Genomic DNA, 13,972 nt, shown 5'->3' on the forward strand with positions numbered 1-13,972 from the left:
ATATATATATTATCATGTCATATACAAGTTATAACGTTCGTGAATCATCGGACAAACTGGGTGGTCAAACGTTAACACAAAATCCGTTTCAATTAACCAAGTCTTAACAAGTTTGATTGCTAAACATGTTGGAAACATTTATTCATGTAAATATTAATCTCATATAATATATAATCATGGAAAAAATCCGGGTTATGACATGTTGTCCGTCTCTCAAGTGTGTGATAAGAGGCATAAAGTTCTTTTGACGAAAAGCAGTGTTACATAATGAGAAAGTATTACAAAGTTCCAGAAAATATGATTCTTATGACGGCACCTAGATCACAAGACTTGTACATTCTTGATATGTCAAAGGCTTATGTTAAGGCAGCAACAGGGCATCAGGCTTTTGTGTCCAAGGCTACTAAATAGGAGTCTATGTTATGGCATAAGAGAATGGGTCACCTAAGTTTCAGGAAAATGAACCATTTAGTTCATAATTGTTTGGTGGAAGGAGTTAATGTAAAAGGGTTTCATGTTCCTGATGGTTGTGTGCCGTGTAAGAAAGGAAAGCAAGCCAATAAACCACACAAAGTTAAGAAACATCATTCCTTTGTTACTCCTCTTAAGCTACTTCATATGGATCTTTTCGATCCAATCAACAAGAAGAGCATTACTGTACATTGCTATTGCTTAGTGGTTACTGATGAGTACTCGTGTTTCACGTGGGTAGTGATGCTGAAAAGTAAAGCTAATACATTTGAACAAATCAGGTTACTGATCACGAGGCTTGAAATGTTGTACAAGTTGAGGGTAAGAAGGATCTGAACAGATAATGGGACTGAGTTTAAAAATAAGAAGATGGAAGAGTATTGCAATGAGAGAGGAATTCAACAACAATTCAGTTCATCGTACACTCCGCATATGAACGGTGTAGCTGAAAGAAAGAATCGTACACTAATTGAGACTGCCAGAACCATGCTGGCTATCTAAGAATTACCAGTTACCTTTTGGAGTGAAGCAGTTTTGAATGCGTGCTAAACGATGAATAAGGTTCTGGTTGTGAAACATCACGGCTAGACATGTTATGAGATGCTGTTGAAAAGAAAACCTCATATCAAACATCTCGAGCCGTTTGGTTCTCTGTGTACCATAATGGTTAGAGGTACATGTGGGAAATTCAATCTGAAAGCTGTTACATGTAGATTCTTGGGTTATGGGAATGCATGTAAACGGGTGTATAACTTAGAGTCTCGGTGTGTTGAAGAACCTACCGAAATTGATGTTCAAAGACATGCAGCAATTTCAGCTGGTAAAGGGTAAACGCGGCAGTTTGACTATGATAAGTTGTTTGATTCATTCAATCTTCCTGAGGATGATTCTGAGGATGAAGAGATTGCTGCACAAATGATGCATAACATGCATATCTCTACTGAACGTATGTCTGATGTGCGTGTGCAATCTCAGATACCAAATGTGGCTGAAGAAAGAGCACCGAAAACAGGGCCTAATGATAATGAATCAGATTCAGATGATTCAGTTCCTGCGTTAGAGGAATCGACATTACAATCTGAGGGGGAGGATTTGTATCTGGATGAGGTTTATGAGGACGTGGTGCATGAGGAACCTATTCAACATGTGATTGAGGAACCTATTCAAACTGCGAATAAGGATCATTTACAAACCAATACAGATGATTCTATTGAAACGGACGGACTAAGACGGTTTAGTCGAACGGTATCTCTCCCTAAACGTTTTGATGATTATGTTGTTGACCCTGCAGGTGTTTCAGGTGCTAATACAGGTGAATCTTTTGCTTCGGATAAGCGTGTTACACCCTCTGTAAACGTTGTTACTGCTTTTTATACTCAATTGAATCAGACCGGAAGAATCTTCAGGAATGCGCACTGTTGCTTTATTTCACAAATCGAACCTGAAGATATCAAAGATGTGTTGCAGTATGATGAGTGGGTTTCAGCTATGCAAGAAGAACTTTAACAATTCAATCACTTAGGTGTTTGGAGGTTGGTAATACAACCTTCTGGCTGTAAACCATATGGCCTGAAGTAGGTATTAAAAAATAAGACAGATGATCAAGGAATCGTGATCCGGAACAAAGCAAGATTGGTTGTTCGAGGATATAAGCAAATTCTAGAAATAGATTACGATGAATTTTATGCTTCAGTAGCTAGACTGGAGGCTATTCGAATGTTTTTGGCTTTTGCTTCGTGGAAAGGGTTTAAAGTTTTTCAGATGGATGTTAAGAGTACATTCTTGTATGTCACTCTTCAAGAAACTGTGTATGTGACTCAGCCGCTGGGTTTTGTTGATCCACATCATCCAGAAAAGGTGTATCTCTTAGAAAAGGTATTGTATGGATTCACCAAGCCCTGAGAGCTTGTTATGCTACTCTGTCAAACTATATGATAGAGAACGGCTTTAGACGAGGAGTCATCGATCAGACTCTATTTATCAAATAAAGGGGTGATGATATAATGTTGGTACATGTATATGTGGACGATATCATCTTTGGGTCAACAGATCAGAAAATGGTTTATGAGTTTTAGGATGTAATGCAGAAATGATTCAAGATGAGTTCACTGGGGGCCATTAATTTCTTCTTAGGGTTGCAGGTTGATCCAAAGGAAAAAGGCATTTTTCTACATCAATCGAAGTATGTAGCTGACATCTTGAGCCGATTCAAGATGGAAAATGAACGAATTGCCAAGAATCCTCTTTCGGTGAATCACGAGATTACACCGAAAAATACAGGGGCAAAAGTTAATCCAACTATATACAGGGCTATTATTGGTTCGTTGATGTATCTTACGGCATCTCGCCCATATATCATGTTCGCAACTTGTTTGTGCGCTCGTTATCAAGCACAACCGAACGTGAATCACATGTTAGTAACAAAGAAGATCATGCGTTTATCAAAAGGGAACTCGAAGTTTAAGCTTATGGTATCCGCGTAAGGATGGGTTTGATCTAATGGCATACAGTGATTCTGACTACGGGGGTTGTAAAAAGATTTCAAATCGACCTCTGGTGGTTGTCAGTTTTTTGGTAGCAGGTTGGTAAGTTGGCAGTGTAAGAAACAAACGGTAGTCGCACAATCAACATGTGAGGCTGAATATATTGCTGCTGCTAGTTGTACGTCTCAAGTTATCTGGATTCAATAATGGCTTCGTGATTACGGCTTGCAAATTTCGAACACTCCTATATATGTTGATAATACTGTTGCTGTTGCTGTTACTAAAAACCCTGTTAATCATTCAAAGACCAAACACATATGGATCAAGTACCATTTCATTAGGGACTGTTATGAAAAGAAACTAATAAATTTCCTACAAATAGGTACAACAACCCAAAGGGCTGATTTGTTTACTAAAGCGTTTGACCGACCTCACTTCCTATTTCTGTTAAATGTGTTAGGAGTGGAAGACGGGGCGGAGGTTATGTCTGATAGGGAGTTACTGAAGTAACCATCCAATCTGTATCATGTGTATATTTTCATTTGTATTTTGCATCATTTTTGCATGTTACTTAGTTTATTTTCTGTTATGCATTCTAAGATTGAAAACCAAAAATATTGTGTTTGTTTGCTTTCTGTTACGTAGAATAGTTGAGAAAATTGCTTCATCAGAAAATACAAAAACATTGAAAAATGAAAAAGCCATAAAAATCTGGAAAAATCAGAAAATGAGAAGTTGCTATGTGAAAATGGGAAATGATTGTATTACTGAACTTGCATGTTAATCGTTCTGCGTAAAAAGTAAGTAGTACATGATTAGTTAATGAATATTGATAAATTTTGAGGACTGAATTTTGGAATGAGAGGATCACTTAAGCATAAAGTAAATAATCTTGGCAAGGAAATCGAGGAAAGGTTTACAGCGGTTGACGGTAGTCACCTAACTATCACTGAGAATGTACTGAGAAATGATCGTTCAGGAATTCAACAGACGGTTGAGGTCTCCCCTACTACGATTTATACTCTAGTGAAGGATTGCTATGTAAGTCCGCAAGGTGAGTTTAATCTATTAAAACCTATACCAGTTTCTATTTACCTTTATTTCTTGGGCCGAAACGCATCATTAGGTTAGTCAGGTATCTAAAGGGGGGTGTTCTCACTATGAACGGGTCGAAAAGTGCAACACAGACATATCATTGGTTTAAGAATGTATTAAAGGAGACTACTTCAACGCCAAAGATTAAAGCTGAAGTGTGATTCATCTTAAAATGCTGGGCATCATCATCGAAGTTGTAATTTTGATTTCATGTATGGTTTATTTTCATTTATGTTGAAAAAAAATGTGGATTATGTTTTATTCATGTATATATGATTGTAAGAATGTCAATAAAGATGGTGCACCACATCCAAAACAAAGAATCAAGGTTATCAAAGTTTGGACTTCGTGTCTATCAATCAATTGAATTCTATTTGAGTGAGGAAGATGATCAAATAATGTGCTAATCAGAATGAATTAAGTTATCTATATCCGAGGGGGAGAAGTGCCAGAGTTTCCGATCTAGAAAACTCAAATCATTCTATTTGTCCTTGAAGTCAACATTGAGCAGGATTTTGCTTATCATCTAGAGGGACGTTACATCTATTATCTGTGATATGGGTTGTGCCGATTGATCTAGATAGCTGGGAACATCTTCGAGGGTATTCTGACTTCGAATTCCATCACCCCCAAATACATCAAATACATCATATCATTTCATTATTATTAGCTTTTTGCTCAAGCATGGGGTTTATAGCGACTGGTAACTGTGTTCTCTCGGAGTATGCAATAAAATTAAGACAAACAAAGCCTTCTGAATCGAAAGGTATAAGTTTAAGGTAGAAGCTCATGGCTGACAGGGTTGCTAGAAACATCGTGAGATACTTCCTGGTTCAATCAAATTGAAAGTACATCGAGGTGATAGCGAACAGCTTCAATATATTGTGCTCAATTGACTGCCTAATAAATTTGTGCGATCTCAAGTGAGGACTGAGTTTAAGATTATTTACCTAAGTGTGCAAGTGATTTTTGAAAAGTCTGGGAGGAAAGTCTAATAAGTTTATTGATATTCAAAGACTAAAAGTGTAGGTACTTGAAAAACAAAGTTGGAACAAAAAGTTCTGAATGAATGAAATTGACGATGTTAAAATGCAAAGTATATAGTTCAGTTCTGATCCCAAGAAAAATATTGATAAATTCTTCTCCTCACAAAAATATGTGTTTATGTTATGATAGTTGTATAGTTTGTTCCTGATAATTTATTCTGATATCTTAATTTAGCAAGTTAATTAGTTCTCTATTTCATGCTTGTGATATTCACTATGCGGTTAGTTTATTGATTTAAGTCATCATAATGTATATGTTTGCATTTGTTTTCCATAGTTTGCACTTTAAAATGAAAAAGACAAAAAGATCTAGTATGGTTTTAACATTGTTGCATGTTTCATACTGTATAATTTTGCATATCATTTAGTGATTACTTCATAAACTCCGTATGTGCGGACCAGGGAGAGTAAGCAAGCGTGAAAGATTCGAAAAACGGAAAAGTTTAATAAGTTGGGTATTAGGTTATTTGAGTTAGTTTGAAATTCAATGGGATCTTGTGAAAGTTGATAAAATTGAGAATTCATGGATTAGATTGGGAAAGTGGTAGTTAAATGATAATGTGACTGTTTGGATGAGATGAGTTTGTTAGGAAATGAAAGTTAGAAAAGTCGGAATGAAAAGTTAAATTTTTAATTTTGTGAATTTGCACCCGGACGGTTACATAATGCACACCATGCAACCGCCTGCATATATAGGTTTTAAGGGTTAATTGGACCTAAGGTACAACCGTAAGGGTACACCTTGCACCCGCACGGTTGCACAACTTGTGGCCGGTTACAAACCTGCAACCGTACGGTTGCAAGATGGGTATAAATACCCAAAAGCTGAACCATGGAGCCTTTGTGCTCTCAAATATTCTAAGTGCAAATTTCATCTAAAATTACAAAGTGTTGGAACGAGTTTTTAAGTTTGTTTTTCATATTCATCTCGCTTTTTTGATCATCTTCATCATAACAGGTATCGATTACATGCCCTATTTCTTGAGTTTTGTTTGTGTGTTAATTTTTTACATATTTTGAATCATTGCTCACAGATCTAAGTAGTTTTGAATGAAATTGATGTTCCAAAAGTTTTAGTCGGAGGTTTATGAGACTTTTGGAACAGGTTTTTGAATGATCAACTCAAATTTTGATAGTTTTGGGTTTTGAAAACCCTAACATACCGGATGAATGCAACCGCACAGTTGCAAACTGCAACCGCCCAGTTGACCACATATCCGGGTTGCTATTTCATGCAACCGCACGATTGTAATGTGAAACCGCCAGGTTATCTAAATCATCTGGTTCTTGGTTATTTTGTCAGGTCTGATTCTTTTGTTATTTAACCCCTATTGAGTTTGTTGTTGTCCAGCTCATCCTCATGGAAAACAGAGTGTCACGAAGAGTTTCCCAAAGTGAAACTGAAAGTGCGATTGCTGAACGAAGGAGATTAGTTGCTGATCGTCCAATTCTCATGGAATGTTCAGTTAGATCTCAACCTAATTTCTCTGTATATTGGTGGGGACTAAACGCATGAGCTTTTCTTCATCAAGATGTGTCCTTCTATCCCAAGCTTATTAGGGAGTTCTATGCAAATTATGTATTTGATGAACGTAAGGTTAAATGTGTTCATTTGAACATGTTGGGGTTTCCTTATGATTGGACGTTGGATGAATTTGCTGAGAAACTTGATGTACCTGCTGGCGATTTCAAGTTTTTCAGTCTAAGTAAAGATTTGAACTGTGCTCCAAGGAGGTCAACTATTGAAAATTTGTTTTCTTCTCTCGGGTTTGTGATGGGTTTATGTAAACCAGGTTTTAATTTTCCGAATAGAGGACCTATTATCATCAGAGAGGAGAATATTCAAGATCAGTATCGTCAAATGATGAGGGTCATTAAGAGGAATGTTATGTTTCGAGAGAAAAATGATGTGGAGCTTTATGTGACAGAAGTTTTAATCCTAATGTGTTTGATCAGTCAAATTTCGATAAATTTTGCGTATGTGATAGCTAATCGAATGGTAGGGTTACCAGCAGCTGCCGGAAGAGGTCTGCCCTATGGAATGTTGGTGAACAATTTCTTTGCTGATGAGGAGGAGTTGGTGTATCCAACTGATGAAGAGAAGGTGGAGGCTGAGATTTTGTATGCTGCTTGAATGTTTTATTTCAGTTGTTTATGTAATAATCTAGGTCCTTTGTTGGTGCACAATAAATTCCTAGATTGTAAACTATTTTTGCGTGCAACTTTATGGTTTGTAACTTGGACTTTTGGACTTTGGTTTTGGTTAAAATGATTCATGCTTAAATGTCTATCTTTTGAATTTGAATTTGTGAACTGTGGACTTGAACGTTTTATTTTTCATTTTATTTCGATATGGATGTAATAACATGACGTAAATGTTTTAATTTTCTGTTATTGGATTTGGATGATTACGTGGTAATTTGTCTTTTGCAGGTGAAAGTATATTTTGTTATTTAAGATAATGAATTGGGTCCTAGGGGGAGTTTGTTGGTGCATTATAGTCCCCGAGTTCATTACGATCACGTTGAAATGCTTTAAAGTATATCTTTCACTGTTGGAATGCAACCGCACGGTTGCAAGGTGCAACCGCACGGTTGCACGTGCTGTGTGTATATAACGGGAATTTCGGGTTCACTGTTAGGGTTACGAATCCTAAACACCTCTAAACGTTCTAACCGATTCCCAGCAACCCTAGCACTTGGTTTTATCATTCTTAGTCGTTCTAAAGTCGATTACTTCACTAAGATCATAAGATTTAATTGTGTTTTGATTACTAAACCCAATAACGAGTTATTCCGCACTCGTTATTGAAGATTTGATCGTATAATCTTGTTTACACGATCCTACAAAAGCAAACACCATCATAATCATATGTATATGTGTATTGGCAAGGTTGTCATTTTCAGTTGAATTCTACTAATGACTATGTCATGTATTGCTCTTTCTTTCCTTAATTTGCTTAAACTAGCTATTGAGTGTATGAGTGCAGATCATTAGTTAAGGCTTGCTTTAGCTGAATCAGCTTCAACTAATGGATCGAACAAAATATATGGTACAACCCTCAGTCATCATGTGGTAGGGTATGTTATCTGATTATTAATCTAGCCTTTTGAATTACAAGTTTTAGCAGCGTTTCTGTTTAATGCATTGATTTTACACCTTGAAGTCCCTTATTAGTGTCTCCGGTGGAGAAGTCATTTCAGTGCTTATCAACATTATATTTATCATAAAATAATTGGAGTTATTTATTTATGTATATGATGCCTCAATTTTTTATTATTAGTAGGATTATGAAGCAATAGCTACGAACTCTCATTTTAACTGTTGGGTAAATCTATTGTCTCTGCTTATGGATTATTGAGATTTGGAAAATTACAAGTTTAACAACTTGAGTTAGTATTAAATTAGCTTTAGGGTATAGTTTATAAATGAATAATTGTGGCACTAGTAATGGTCATTGGTTGATATGTCATAGTGCACATAAAAGAGTTTCTAGTACGTTCGACTGTGTTTTTGTTATTTTGATGAATTGTATGTATATACAAATGCACTATATACAGATGTGTGTGTTCTCTTGGGGTGAGTTGCGGTGCAAACATTGCTGATTATGTGGCTTGCAAATGAGTTGAATCCGGGCCCTGTTAAGGTCATAAAGTGTGTCAACGTTCTTTACTTTAACTTTTTTTCTTTCCAATATCATTCATTGTAATAAAGCAATCTGCCAATTTGATCTCCCGTTGCAGGCGACATAATTCGTTAATTTTCTTGTTCCGAACTTTTAGGAGCTAAAGCCTAAAAGAGAAGTGGCATACTTCAAAGATCACATGTGGGTTGGTGAAAATTTCAGCTTAAGAAGATATCTGAACAATGTTTTATTTATAGTTAATGTATTCGGATTTTACAGTTGAGAGTTGAAAACTATTTGTTGTTCCTTTTTAATGAAGATCAAATTTCATGTTCAATGTTTGGTTATATATTTGATTACTGTAGAACATAATTGCAATAGAGGAAGCAAATTTTAATATATGTCATCATATTTTGGCAAAAGAGTGACCATGTTTTGGTGTCTAACTAATTAACCACTTTTTGGTCACATGGTAAATGTGAGTGACCACTTTTTGGCCACAAACGATCGATGTGAGTGACCACTTTTTGCCCACTAACGATCGATGTAAGTGACCACTTTTTGATCAGAAACGGTCAATATATGTGACCACCTTTTGGTCACTAGTAGTAGTGACCATAAAAAGTGACCATTATAAGTTGGTCACTATTGTGACGACCATTTTAGTATATTGGTCTATAATAAAGTTTTGTGACGGACCTATTATGACGAGAATTGATCAATTTATTTTGATTACTAATTTGAATTAATGACCACTTTTGTATGATTAATGACCAAATACCTCTCTAAAAGTGTTTTTCTTGTAGTGTCTCCTCATTTCCTGCATGGACATAAACACTACCATCAATGGAATACTTCCTCATTTGGACATGACCTTGTGAGATTAAATAAACTAATGTACATGTGTTCAAGTCAAAAGTTACAGGGTTGAGAATGGTGGCGGCCAGTGACGGCTCTGGTGACGATCGACAGGCTGTGGTCTAAGGCCGAAGGTGAGGGACCTCGAGGATGAGTGTCAATGCTAATGGTATTTATGCATCTAATTTATAAAATAAATGATCAATTTAAAGAATTTTATATAATTTTGATTGCATAATAACGTGGTCCAATAAATTAAAGAGGAATAAAAGAGAGAGAGAAAATAAATTAATTTAATTGGTGTATTTCACTTGTGATTTTATTGTATGAAATGCTTGGGTAAAATTAGAGTTAGTGTAATATTTCTTATTTATAATTACAAAAAATCACTAGATGAGAATTTTGAAAATGAAAAATTAGCTTTTTTATACATAAAAAAAAGAACAAGTGCTAATTGTAAACAGATGCAAAATATCCTTATATATACTTGTATGTTTTTATAGACTTTTTGTGTAAATAAAAAACTAATGAATAATTAGAAAAATACATTTAAATATAAATGACGAACTTTCGATAGAGGAATATTCATTTGAATACATAAATTAAGTTGAGATCCAAGAGACCAATGAGATCGCGACATGTGGCGCGAAAATCGCATGTGATTGAAAAAAGATTTCAAACACGACTACAATTTTGTAGCTAGCTTCGTTGATAGCATTCTGCACCCCATTCAGAGTACCATTTAAGGACTTCCATAAAAGTGTAACGTACCTACAATTAACGAAAAGAGGGTCCCTATCTTCTTCGAACTCTTCACAAAAAGGACAAATTGGGTCTAAATTAACACCTTGATTCTGAGTTTTTTGAAAAACGAATCTGTTTTTAACTTTTGTTGACTTTTTGATCGATTTGAGGATCTAGAACGAATTAGGAAAAACCAAAAGTGCATATAGCTTCGAAATCATCTTGTGAAGTTGTCTCTTAAATTTTAGACTTTAATTTCTCATATTAATCAAGTTTTCATCGATTTCTTATTCGAAAAAAATTCACCCAAAATTCGATTTAATTCAATTGGTCAGAGTGTGTTATTGAAAAATTAATATTGTAGTCATGTTAGAATCATCAAACGTACCGTTCTGCTCAATTTCGCAGCCTAATTCCTTGTTTTTGTCCAAGTCCGTCGTAGAACCACTACATCGCCGCCAACAAAATTTTGAAAAAAGAGGGACTAGTTTAGGACATGAAAACCAATTTAAGGATGTTTTTTTGCAGGTTTTGAGTGGGAGGGATGGTTTGGGCTATATATAAAAAACACAGGACTATTTGAATAATTTTGTCCAGAAAATATATACTTGAATATATTTAGTATAGTTTTCTAAAATTAAACGATATATATATATATATATATATATATATATATATATATATATATATATATATATATATATATATATATATATATATATGCGCTTAGGGGGCTTGACTACCTGAGGTTTTATTTTCTATAGGGGAGTCAATGCGTTCGTTCATAGGAGGGTTTCATCGCTTATCAAATTGATATGATTACAAAGATACGGCCGAAACAGACGGTTTTATTAGTGTGACGTCGTTAGGTCGCAGGACGTCAGAATCAGCTGATCAGAGTAGCGATCAGTGGTTTATTTATTTATATTGTGAGGGGCCTAAATTTACTTTTACTTTCTAAATTGTAGAAGGTGTAAGTTAACCTAGGGTCGTGTTTTTGAATGGTTTAACGAATTGAAGATCAAGTGGATAATTGTCTTTGGTTAAATTACCTAGGTATAGATAGTAGTTGGTTTAAGCTAAAGGTCCTAATTGCGAAAAAAGTAAATAAAATGGAAGGATATTCGGAGTATGCAGATCAGGGAAATATTGACCAAGATATTAGTTTGGGCTAGGGAAAGGTAATTATGTTGATGTTAAAGCTATGATTGGAATGGTGTAGATCTGGTTGGACGAGCCAATTACACATACCTACTTATCTCTAGACTCTCAGAGTTCTCGTTGAGTAGTGAAAAATATGTCACTTGGTTGTATAATTGAAAGGTAACTATACCTTGGAGGTTATCCTTAGTAAAGCACTAGGTTAATTAGTGATTCGAGTTCTAATCCTAACCCTCATTATCAGTTTAGTTAACTGAATAACAACGTGCCGTGTTGATTGAACACTGATCACAAACGGAAGGAGTCTGGCGGGTTAAGTTGACAAAACCTTAATTGAAAACTAACAACCATTTCATCATACTAGTGAGATCATACCTAATCAAATGTTATACAGCATTACAATTGATATACTGGAAGTAAAGCAGATAGAAACCTAGCAGACACCTAAACAGTTGATATGACTTAGTCTTAGGGCAACTATTAAACAAGAACATGCAATAGATTTGGATCATATAGTCAAGGCACTTGCTAGATCTTAACAGCTCCTAAAAGGTCTCCTTGGAACAGTCAATAGGCATACTAGATCATTCATGTCTCAATTCCTAAGTTCCGTGTCTTAAAAGCCATTAGATGCCTCTTGGGAACTCCGGCCATACCAAGTTCATAGAATCTTCAGATACAGTATAACCAGGGGTCTTAATCCTATGAAGTAGCTAAGTTCATATAGGTGGACAAGTCCTGATCACAACCTAAGTTGGTCAATCCTTAAGATGCTAGCATACAAATCTATCAGACTCATAAGTTCAACATAACAATAGTAACCGTACTAAATGAACATAATTACGCTTACCCAAACTTCTATCAGGGCAACATACAGAATAATTAAGCTAACATGGTAATATCGGAACGCATTATTAAATATAAAAAGTAAGAATCCATGTTTAATACAAAAGACAAGCGTTTCGGATAAAAACCTAAAAAGGCTAAAGAAATCTGCCCGAGATCACACGGACTCGCCGAGATATCCTCCGGAAAATAAAAGCTAAGCTAGCTACTACTAAAAACTAACTAAAAGGCTTGAAAATATAAAATGAACTGCAAAATTGAGTGTGTATTGAAATGGATGGAAAGAGCCCTTTAAATATACTTGAATTTTGCCAGCAAACGGCTGGCAGGCCGTTTGGCAGGCCGTTTGCTACGCCCGTTTGATCAGATCAGCCTTTTGCAATGCCCGTTTGTTCTGGCCGTATGGCAGGCCATTTGCCATATAGGCAAGCCGTTTGGCAGCCCGTTTGGCAGCCCGTTTGGCAGCCCGTTTGGCTTGCCTGGTTAGCTGAAATCACTGGATCGTAACTTGATTTCTTGTCTTTCACCCTTTTCGCTCTAGATTCGTCGTTTTAGCTCCGTTTTACTTGATTCTTTTTGCATCGCCTTCGTAATTACTTAATCTACAAAATCAACCGACAAAGTGATTATTTTTGCGATAAAATTTGGAACTTCATGGATTTAGGGCCCAATATCGGGGGTAAAAACGTGACATTTTGGCCGATATCAAATACCGCACACTTAGCTTTGCTTGTCCTCAAGCAAAAAGCTGGAATATAAGGTTCTTTCTAATAGATTCTTCCTCGCCCACCCTTGTATCATTTTATTATGCCTTCATCAGAAGTCGTCACATCTTTCGAAAGTATTAGAGAAAGTTTCGAACTTCGATGGTTTTGGTTGCTAGATTTCATTCGCGTCCATAGTGAAAATGCGTACTTTCCAACTCTCAGATGTAGAGTATACTTGACCAGGATTCTCACTAGCAGATCACTCATATCACTCAAGTGTTTAGGGTGCCTTAATCTAATTGTATTGTCGCTCAGAAGCCAGTCGTGTAACAGTTCTCATCATAGGCTTGGTAAGCATCGATATCTCCACCGGTTAAGTAAGGACGACACTGATCTTCTTCCTAGGCATTCTTTCAAGAGGAAGACGGGTTATAGGGTTGGTTGAGGAGTTTATGGAATGGGGAAAGATATCCAGATCTTTTGATTTTAAGAGAGAATTAATAGATTTCTATTCTTCAGAGTAACAATTTTTGGATAGAAAATGGCTTAAATTCCGTAAGAGTTTCTTCAAAAGATGTGGATTTTGCTAAGACTTTGTCTTGAATTTTTCTTGGCTCTTCCGGTAATCCTTCTTTGGGCAACTTCTCGGGTTTTTCTTGCCTTTATTTAGAGGCTTTGCTCTTTCATCATCATTTTTTTTGGCATACCCTTTCTTCATAATTTTTGTTATTTGTTCCTGGTGTCCAGAGAGGAAGCGATAATTCACCGAAAATAGGTCTTTTACCTATCAAAAATAGTCAGGGGTTCGGAATCTTTTAACAAGTACTTTTGAAGCGAATTTGATCGATCTATCTCTTCATTGATCTCTGGATTTTTTGATAAGCGGAAAGGGAATGAAGGTGAATGGGTAGTGTATTTTGGAAGTGAATTTGGGGT

General features: G+C 35.9%; 1 protein-coding gene across 1 annotated transcript; it reads left to right on the forward strand.

The window, feature by feature from the left end:
• The first annotated feature begins 435 nt into the window (after window positions 1-435).
• LOC139902210 (uncharacterized) lies at window positions 436-3,738 on the forward strand. The gene is made up of 7 exons (XM_071884860.1): window positions 436-792; window positions 1,312-1,950; window positions 2,050-2,346; window positions 2,613-2,950; window positions 3,053-3,132; window positions 3,337-3,460; window positions 3,555-3,738. Exons 1-7 carry the CDS (start codon window positions 436-438, stop codon window positions 3,736-3,738), a joined length of 2,019 nt encoding a protein of 672 aa, XP_071740961.1.
• The last annotated feature ends 10,234 nt before the right edge of the window (window positions 3,739-13,972 follow it).

Source organism: Rutidosis leptorrhynchoides, chromosome 1, assembly GCF_046630445.1.
Source record: "Rutidosis leptorrhynchoides isolate AG116_Rl617_1_P2 chromosome 1, CSIRO_AGI_Rlap_v1, whole genome shotgun sequence".
Taxonomy (NCBI): Eukaryota; Viridiplantae; Streptophyta; class Magnoliopsida; order Asterales; family Asteraceae; genus Rutidosis; species Rutidosis leptorrhynchoides.